We start from the raw sequence: 9,603 nt of genomic DNA, 5'->3' as shown, positions 1-9,603 counted from the left end.
ATCCCTCGACGCCCCCTCCCTCGACGCCCCCTCCCTCGACCCCCTCCATCTCCTCCCCCCGGCCCTCGACCACCCGTCCCTCCCCCAATCTCCCCCGCTCGGGCGGTTCCATCGCCCCCCATCCCACGCCGGAGGAGCAGCCTCCCATATCCGGCCATCACCGCCGTCCCCATGAGCCCAGGCAGCACGGCGGCAAGTAACACAAGCAGCCCGCCCTCTCGGCAACGGCGCCCAAGGCCCCTGCCCGTTATCCAAAACGCTTCTGGTCAGATCGAGACGTATCCTGTCCTCCCTACAGCACCTGTGTCCAGATCGCTATCCCCTGTGACTGAAGGCATCGAGACCCTCAGGACAGGAGCGCGGAACAACCGTCGAATCGAACCTAGCCCGGGGCCGGGGTCCCACGGCCCAGACCTACTCAGGCAAGGCTCGAGGTTGGGTGTGATGGAGTCACAGACAAACCTGTCGGGATCGTCCACCCGGGCCTCCGGTCAATCCCCGATCTCTCCAAGCGCTGTTCCTGCGCCGTTGTTCAATGACAGGGCCCGGCGACCATCCACCCGTGGTGACTCTCGAGGACATCCTCCTCCCGGCCGGCCTTCTACTGTGACAATGGGGGTATTGGCGGGACACGAAGAGGGAGGCGTAACTGAGGACAAAAAGGAACAGCGGGAAAGCGTCAAGACCGACGAGGAACATGAAGACCAAGACGAGGAAAAGTTCAGAAGGCGAAGACGGAGGCACGGCGTGATCTATTCGTCATCTCCGTTAACCTCACCCGATGCATCCTCACTGCCCCTTTTTCCTCCTCCACAGTCGCCAATATCACCACCAACTCCAGCAACCCAACACCCCTCAACGTCTACGGGGCCTAGGGTTCCATCTTCTACGTCTATTCGCTCACAGGTGTCGCCTCTCACACGCAGGGTCGATTCCGGGCATCAGCCTCTAGCCGGGCCCATCCCTCCAGAACGGGCCACTCCCTCAGCAGCCTCACCGCCAGCATCGCAGCCACAGCACTCCTCACAACCTTCACAGCCCCGTGTATCGCGGCGCAACCTTTCGCCATCCGGGCCCTCATCATCTGTATCCCCCCAACCCACACTTCCACCACCTGCATTTCGACCATCCTCACGTCGACCACCTCCACTTCGGCAATCCACAACAACGCCAGGATTGACACCCTCTCTCGCAGCCTCCTCTCCGCCCCCATCTCCCCGCCATGCTGCGCCGCAACACCGCCTACAGGGCCTTGTCATCACCCTCGACGATGGGGAAGAGGACGGCAGCAACAACGGCTGAGGAAGGAGAAACGAAGAGAGAGTAAAGGGTTGGGAATACGGTGGTATGGGTCGGATCTCACGGATCGGGGATGCGGGCGGGAGTAGAGGAAGCGTGGCCGTGGCGAAGCCTTCAACGCAAACTGGGAGAGTGAGAAAAGGGAATAGTGAACAGCGGAGTAGGAAGATGGGACGGGTGATTAGAACAGGGACACGGGAATCCCGGGGTCGAGATAAAGGGCGTGGGAGTGCCTGAGGAAAGGGGAGAGGGAACAAAGAGGTAGCAGCGGTTGTTGAGTTTCCTTGGGCGTCTAATTAATTATCAATTCCTTAGCTTAGCGGAGTCTTTTCTAGCAACATGAAGCCTACCAATTCACATCGCTTAACATCTCATACGCTTGGTGTACAGGGTCTTCTTTGAAGTCACGAAGTTTGTGTCTAAAATAACCTGCCCTAAGGAATAATATGAAGAGGGATTGACTGGCACCAATTCATCGTCATTCGTTTCGCATCGTGAGCTTCATGCCGTGTCAAAGTCCAAGGAGGCCGTCTGGTCGACCACGTTGCTGTCCCGTGTCCGTGATGTCAGCTCAGAGCTGTGTTCATGTTTGACAGCGGGGGATTGGCCGGGGCGGGATTGGCACTGGGATTTAACAGAAAAGCCGGCACGTGTGCTGCACGATGATATCAGATCCCAGACCGCTACTCGTGCTGGCTTCCTTTCAGAAGATGGCCGCGCCAATGAAGTCTGAAAATCAACGAGTGTGACGCAACAGGTCCTACTGAGCCTTATGCAACTTGTAAGTGTGTTTAGTGGTCTCATTCTGGATTTAGACTTCCGGGATGAAGCTCAGGAACACTTTTACGACGTTAACCCAAATACCTATCACCCTATTAATAAACATTAACCCCAGCAATTTTCAAGTTCTGATGGCCCGGCTACTAAAGCCGCTGCCATGACTTCTTCTTACTCCTTGTTATTGAGTAAATATCTATCGCCCTCTAACTTTTGGTATCCGTCCTCTTACACGATCAGATCACCACAAAATGCCAAATCCATGCCATCGGCCAAGCCAGGCTCCCTCGAGCTCTGTGTCATCTCGCAATACAGGAAGCAGCCACCCCAGTAACGGTCGATCCCCGAGCTCACGAAACAATCAGCCCCCAGAGCGTCCGGCAAGGCCGGCGAATTCCCGAACCCCAAGTGACACATCTCATGGTACAAATTACGACCCGCGAGATCGACTTTACTTGTATCGGGATGACGACGACGGCGTAAGCTACGCAGCTAGGGGGGGACGGGCCACTTCAAGCTTTTCACAGCCCGCACGCAGCTGGCGACACTCCCCATCAGAGGCTACCCGTAACCTCTCACCTCCACGGTCACCCCGAAGGCCCCCAGCCGGTGACGATCCTTGGATATACGACCGAATAGCAGATGACCAAAATCGGCACCGTCGTGACCACAGGACCCACTCTGAACGGCTAAGGGGTGGTCAAGACCACACGCGAGACCCCCTCTATCCTCCTCAATCAAAACGCACCTCTCGTTCTCCTTCCCCGCCTCAATACCAATCTAGAAGAAGAACCAACCCCAACCCTAAACCCAACCCACCTAACCATAAACCCCAACCAAAATCCCAATCCACCACCCACCGACCCCTCCCGCCCAGACGCAAACACACAGCCCTCTCCCTCGCCCAAGAAGCCGCCCGACACGCCCTCGACGCCGGCGCCACCGCGGCCCTCCGCTTACGCAACGACCCGTCCGCCTGGGAAGGTCAAAGGGGGACTGAGGGCGGGCATATCGCTGCCGCTGCCATTAGCGCAGTCGTTGTTGATACCTTTTTGGCGAAGCGGGTTCCCATGCGTAAAGGCGGATTTCGGCACTCGGTGGCGAAACAGGCGGCGCAGGTGGTGATTAAGGGGTTGGTGGCGAATGTTGGGGGGTCGGGTGGTGGTGGAAGGGGGACTGGCCCTGCTGGGAGGAGAAGAAAGAGGTGAGAGAGGTTTGGAGCTGGAAAGTCGCCCACAAGGTAATCAATGTAAGAAAGGGGGAAACCTGGAAACTGCGATTGTTGAATCTAGTCAGAGTTTGATTTCTTACAACGAAGGCTATTTAACGACGTCTAGGCTGATTGACCATATGTGGACAGAGTGCCACACACTGTCTCTAATTATTTTTGATTCAGATTTGACAGTAATTACCAGCTTAGGTTGAGGGAGAGGGCCACGGGTTGAGGTCGAATTTTTCAGATCATGATATTATGTCACAAAAGACCATACAAATTACAAACGGAGCTGTCCAAACTCAAACTCTCAAACATAATTCTTCAATTACAATGATGATCATGGGGACGAGAAGGCATTCGGCGTACTGAATATACTAAGTTCTGTATTGAAAACACCTTACGAGTCAATGTCAAGAGTCTAGTAGTTCCGTAGCCAAGGCTGCTATGAGAATTGCTGACAGTGCGTGGACCTGAACTATTTCCTCGGAACCCGAAGCCGGCCTCCGGAGTCCGACGCCGAGAAAGCAGGTCCGGTCCTTCCCATCCCGGATATCTCCAAATGGACCCCGTGCTTGCCTTTTGAAATTCTTGGAAACCATAGGTTTGCAGAACCAATACTAGAAAGCCCCTTCTACTCACATGGGTATCCGAAGACTTAGATTTTGGTCTCTCTTTCCACCGATGTCCTACTCGCGCAAGTTGCCCTTTAACGCCCCCCGATCCGTATCTTGCGAGTCACCGAATTGTAGTTCGGAACAATACTTCGTTGACCTCTGCAAACCACCTTGAAATCACAACAAATCCTTGGATACAGAATTGGGCTCCAATTCCCAACATCGCACTGAAATCTTGCAAGGCAATCTACCACCAGCATGAGCGGAGCACCGAACGAAATCAAGGTCCTCGGCCTTCACGGCAAAGGCACCAGCGCCCAAATCTTCAAATCCCAGACAGGTACAATAATTATCCCCAGATGCTCTTACTTTACAACCCCATGTCCACTTGAGATCGGCCTAGCTGACAGTCGCTTCCCCTTTCCCTAGCCGCATTCCGCCACAGGCTCCCTGAGCAATTCAACTTCACTTTCATCGACGCACCACATATCTGTGACCCAGCCCCGGCGACCGACATCCTCTTCACTTCCAATCACTATGGTTGGTACCACATGCCGGCCACCCCCGAGGTCCTGCGATCTGCCCACGCCATCCTCGATGCCTACCTCGCCGAGCACGGGCCCTTCGACATCGTCATGGGCTTCTCACAGGGCTGCGCCGTCATCAGCAGCTACATCCTTTACCACCAGCGCGAGAAACCCGGCGTTGAGCTCCCCTTCAAGGGTGCCGTTTTTATCTGTGGCAGCGTGCCGCTGCCGGCACTACGCGACCTAGGCGTGAATGTGACGAAGCGGACTGAGGAGGTGCATCAGACATCCATAGAGCAGCTGGGTAAGCGGACAACGGAATTGCTGAAGTTAGCCCAGAACCTTAAGAATGTGGGGCCCGGCGCGGGAACAAAGGTGTGGGATGATAAGACGGGTCTGGTGCATGACCCGGAGGAGAAGCTCAGGACGAGCGATGTGTATGGGCTGGATTTCACGAAGATGGCGGAGGACTTGTTAGTTCAGATCCCGACGGTGCATATTTACGGCGCCAAGGACCCGCGCTGGCCGTGCAATCGACACCTGGAGTATTTCTGCATGAAGAAGAAGGTGTTCGATCATGGCGGTGGACATGAAATTCCAAGGTTTACGGCAGTATCGGATAAGATCGCCGAGATGGTAGTTTGGTTAGCCAACGAAATCAAGAGCGGGTGAGAAAGGCTCACGTAGGGGGAGGATGGGTCGAAACAAGATTAGCAGGGTTGGCGAGATTTTATTAATGGGGGTAAAGTTATAAGAAGGTTATGAGGCCTATAGACGTGTCGCCTGCAAGGAGAAAATACACGAAACAAACATAACGTCAAACAACAATGAGCTTGTGTTGTGTGTAGTGTATCGTGGCTCTTAACATTGCTGATTATATACAAACGTACGCTACCGCTACAAAATGTAAGGCTTCGCTTCCTTGAAAATAAGATGCGGCTTCCGTTTTGCCAGATCCAAAATGGTCTCGGCAAACACCCCATTTGCCCAGGCAAACCAGCTTCCTATTGTGTGTGTTATAATCTTGGGCTACAAAAGCCGTAGGGTCAAACGGGATGGTAAAAAAGGGTGGGAGCAAAGATCGAAACGTACGTGTATAAGACCCTGCATGGTTGACGTTGACGCTCTCGTGGATCAGCCCCAGCTTACTTGAGCTGAGCACCAGCTGCAAGCAGCCCATGATCTCCTCATCATTGTCCGACGTTTGGGCTTGGATAAGCAGGCTCATGGGCCAGGCGTTCTGCAGGCCGATGTGCGGACCTATGACGCGGCATTCCAATGTTAGCTGGCCTTCTTTGGCATCGGTAATTTGGCGGACCCGAAAACAAAAAAGCACCAAGAGTCAGCCTACCTCCGATCCCCCGGAACTCCTTCCCCGTCAAAAAATACGGATTCCCCGTTTTCTCCAGCAACATCCGCCGCGTGTTGCGGTATACCGGGTCGTCTGCGCCCACAAAGCCCATTCGAGGCAATGCTAGTAGGCTTGGGTAATTGGCGTCATCCATTAGTAGCGCGCTGCCGTAACCATCGACTTCGTATGCGTACACCTCGCCGTACTGCCGGTGCGGCACAATACCGTGCTCACGGATGCCCCGGGTGATGCGAGTGGCGTAGTCTTCGAGGGTTTGTGCTAGTTCCTTGTTAAGTTTCTTTTGCTCTGGGCTGGTAGCGGTATCTTTGGAGTCAGAGCGGAGCATGGCTACCGTTCGTCGCAGCTCGACGGCCATCTGGGCGTTGGCGGGAATGAAGAACCCAAATATGGTCGCATCATCGCTGGGGCGGAACGCAGACCGTACAAGGCCTGTGCCGTTGTTGAGCGGGTTGCCGACTCCGTTCAAATTGAGTGTTTCGGTGCCCGTGTTGGTACGGCGCTGGAAGGTATAGGCGTTCTGCTGGTACCCGCCATGCTCTGAGTCGAATGTGCTCCGACTCTGCGTCTCAAGGACCGATATGAGCGTCTTGACCGCTTTATACCAGCGGCCGTTGAGGAACGCGCGACTGCCGCCCGTGTGTTGGTGGAAATCATTGGCCAATGCTAGGAAGTGGGCTAGAGAATCCAGTTCGTACTTGCACTCAAACACGGTGCTGGGCTCGTAGGCTGGGTGTACCGCGTCATCCTGTCCGTTGTAGCTGATTGGTAGCCCGGAGATAGGCGGCGGTTGGAAGGCGTTACAGTAAGGTGATTGGATCACGTACTCGCTCTGGGTGTTGATGGCCCCTAGGATCAGGTTGAAGATGGCGGGGTCCTTGGTGGCTAGAGCTTGGTATGGCTTCAATTGGTTTGTGCTGTCGCGTAGCCACTCGGCCAAGATATCACCCGTGATGACGAAGGACTGGGGACCGGCCCACTCGCCATCGTCAAGCCACGGCTGCTTCTCCTTGCGGCTGCGGAGTTTCTGCTTGATCTTTTCGTTCTTGCCGTTTGTGTGGAATCGCACCGTCGTGTCGGTGGTGGACGGAAATGTGTTCTCAAAGAGCCGGGCAAGGGCTGGGTCCTTCATACGCGAGGTCACGTCTTTGATGACCTTCTCAATGGCATCGGACTGAAAGGTCCGGCAGCGAGGGTTTGGCCGCTGAAACGGGAGCTTTAAAGGCCCGTCGGTGAGTGGCGGGCTGTGATATTGTTAGATTCGCGTGACAAATATGGCAATCGTCTGAAGTTTCTAGATGGGGACACTCACTGAGGGAAGGTTGCGTAGCTGCCATACTCTGGACATGCTGCATTGTCGGGTTTACCTTTCAATGGCTGCTGATCGCTCTCCTTGGCTTGGACCACTATAGGTAGGAGCAACGGCGCGACGAGTGCGCACCAAGAGGATAGCCACAGCATAAGGAGGTGAATATGTTTGCGTCTGGTAGCAGTTATGTTGCTGGTGTATGACGGGCGCTTAACGGGCAGTCGCGTGAGCAAGGTTGGTAACCCGAAAACAGAGGCCCCTCAGTGGCTGGGTTATGGTCGAGGCACCAAGCTCGTCACAGCACGCGTCGTCTCAACACGGGAGGTATTCTCGTTTCTGCCGGTGGCTCAGTAGCGGGTGTGTGGAGGCTGAGCACAATAACTTGCTCAATTCTTTGAGGGAGGCAAAAAGCTAGGCGGGATGAAGATGCGCTGTGCATGTAACTACTTATCAGCCCGGTCTAGTGGGACAGACAGGCAACTGGTTGGTTTCAGTGAAACATGGAACTTCGATGGACATTGGTACGATTGGGACTGCGGCGCAAAAGATTGGGGGTTGTCTTGGCCTCCAATCCGGGCCGGCTTGGCGGGGTTACCCGGTGGCATTCCCCAGGGGCAGCAGGGGTAAAGATGAGGGTGCCTTCCCAAGCCTGTGGATCTGGGGAAAGACCCTGAACAAAACCCCGGAATTTGTGGGGGCTACCAGGGGCATTGTGGGAAGCAGATACACCACAAGGACATCTCGGGCAAGTACACTAGTTCAGATGGGTTCGGTCCTTCATAAAAGAACACATGCAGTTGCTTATTTTGTTGCTTGTTGGCTTGTTAGATCGATGCCGATAGTTATCATGTTAGAAGATTGATGGAACGTCTTCACGTGGAATATTTCTAACACAAAACTATCATTTCTTGGAGAAGAAAGACATAATGTTGCCCTGCCCCTTTGGTCCCGCCTTCTTCGGTTTGGCTGCCACCGGCGGAGTCGAGGTCGCTGAAGCAACCGTCGGCTTGGCGGGAGGAGCTTCATCTTCCGAGAACGATTCCCAGCCGGGCTCTTGGATGGTCACTACAAAGGTCAGTTATCAAGATGAGAAATTCCGGTAAGCATTGGCGACGTACCAAGATAGCCCTGGTCATCCATGATCTGCTTCTTGCGCATGACCCGCCGCTTGCCCCGTCGCCGGCCATCAACAGAGGCAGTCACCACCTCTGGCTCTTCCTTCTCCGTAGGTGGCGGAGCGGGGGGTTCCTCTTCCATCGGCTCGTCTTCGGGCTCGGGCGACTCAGCCTTCTCGGATGGTTCCTCGTCTGGCTCGTCATCTTCTTCCATCATCCGCCGGAGATCTTCTTCTCTCTGCTTTTTCGTCCTGAAACCTGAACCGGCACGCGGTTTCGGCTGCGGCATTTCATCGTCATCTTCCCCATCGTCTGACATGGGCTGTGCGGTTGGCTTTGGCTCCTCCTCTTTTTTAACCTTGGTGGGTTTCGCGGCCGCTTTAGAGAAAGCCTGCATGATACCAGAGCTGGCGCCGCGCTTCAGGGTCGGCGCTGGCTTCTTGACCGGATCAGAAGCAGACGAAGTGGGCGTCGGCTCTTCCTCTTTGACTTTAGCGGTAACCGAGCCATGCGCTGTTTTCCCGAAAGCAGAGTGAACTGCAGAAGGTTTGGCCGATGTAGCTGCCACTATGGCCGCAGAGGCAGCTTTCAGGCCTGCCCCTTTCCGGTCCCTCCGGCGTACTTTAGCGTTGATGATGGGAGCGACATTCTCATCATGGTTGGCATTGACAGTGGGGATTTGGTTGGTTGCATCCACAAGTAGAGCAAAGTCCTTGGTGGGGTGCGGTCCCAGGCTGTATAGGTGAATCGAGGTGACCTCTTCATACTCTTCGAGAATTTCTGCGACCAAGTTGTTAACTCAGTCTTTGCCAAGCAGTCGGGGTCGGATACGCACGCTTCAATTGCTCTTCAGGGACAAGTGAGAGTGTGGAGGTAGGCACCACTTCGGCAAGTGACTCAACCTCAGGGGCGGAGCTGGACATCTCAATATCTCCATCCGAACCATTTTGATGAGTCGACGGCACACCGAGGACTTTCTTGGTCCCATATACCAAGTATGTGGCATGAACAGTCCCCGGACGCTTTGCATTCTGGCTTCGGTGGAACTCGTAAAGCATTCTAAGATCATTAATTCCATCTCCAGTTACCAGTGAAAGTATCAGAAGCAAGAAGAAGAAAGGCCTGCATACTGTTTCGCGGTGTTGACATGAACTTTTAGTGTTCGGCTCAAAATCCGATATGTGATCTGCAAGGCGGGTATTGAGTTAACCAGCAAACTGACAAGTGCCAAAATACAAGGCTACTTACCACTTTGTCCTCAGAAAGGACATTCTCAGCTAGAAATTTAGTGTATTGATCCATGGTCAATGGTGACGCACTTTTGCCTAGATGCAAAGTGCTTGAGACCGGGATTGACGCTCTGCTCAAGACGTTATG

General features: G+C 54.4%; 3 protein-coding genes across 3 annotated transcripts; 2 read left to right on the top strand and 1 right to left on the bottom strand.

Annotated features, from left to right (window-relative positions):
- Positions 1 to 2,496: 2,496 nt before the first annotated feature.
- C8A04DRAFT_31842 (uncharacterized protein) lies at positions 2,497 to 3,284 on the top strand (the record flags this gene model as incomplete). Its single annotated transcript, XM_062781891.1, has 2 exons — positions 2,497 to 2,555; positions 2,954 to 3,284. The coding sequence occupies 2 exons, from the start codon at positions 2,497 to 2,499 to the stop codon at positions 3,282 to 3,284; spliced, it is 390 nt and encodes a 129-aa protein (XP_062634033.1).
- An 880-nt stretch (positions 3,285 to 4,164) lies between these two features.
- Positions 4,165 to 5,105, top strand: C8A04DRAFT_14754 (serine hydrolase FSH; the record flags this gene model as incomplete). Its single annotated transcript, XM_062778220.1, has 2 exons — positions 4,165 to 4,246; positions 4,336 to 5,105. The coding sequence occupies 2 exons, from the start codon at positions 4,165 to 4,167 to the stop codon at positions 5,103 to 5,105; spliced, it is 852 nt and encodes a 283-aa protein (XP_062634032.1).
- A 225-nt stretch (positions 5,106 to 5,330) lies between these two features.
- C8A04DRAFT_39746 (uncharacterized protein) lies at positions 5,331 to 9,528 on the bottom strand (the record flags this gene model as incomplete). Its single annotated transcript, XM_062784699.1, has 8 exons — positions 5,331 to 5,437; positions 5,526 to 5,693; positions 5,785 to 7,046; positions 7,115 to 7,199; positions 8,230 to 9,006; positions 9,062 to 9,285; positions 9,357 to 9,412; positions 9,475 to 9,528. 8 exons carry the CDS (start codon positions 9,526 to 9,528, stop codon positions 5,331 to 5,333), a joined length of 2,733 nt encoding a protein of 910 aa, XP_062634031.1.
- Positions 9,529 to 9,603: the final 75 nt, after the last annotated feature.

Source organism: Dichotomopilus funicola (genome assembly GCF_033296635.1).
Source record: "Dichotomopilus funicola strain CBS 141.50 unplaced genomic scaffold C8A04scaffold_73, whole genome shotgun sequence".
Classification (NCBI taxonomy): domain Eukaryota; kingdom Fungi; phylum Ascomycota; class Sordariomycetes; order Sordariales; family Chaetomiaceae; genus Dichotomopilus; species Dichotomopilus funicola.
The sequence above is the reverse complement of the archived record's forward strand: the minus strand, read 5'-3'. Positions and strand labels throughout refer to the sequence as shown.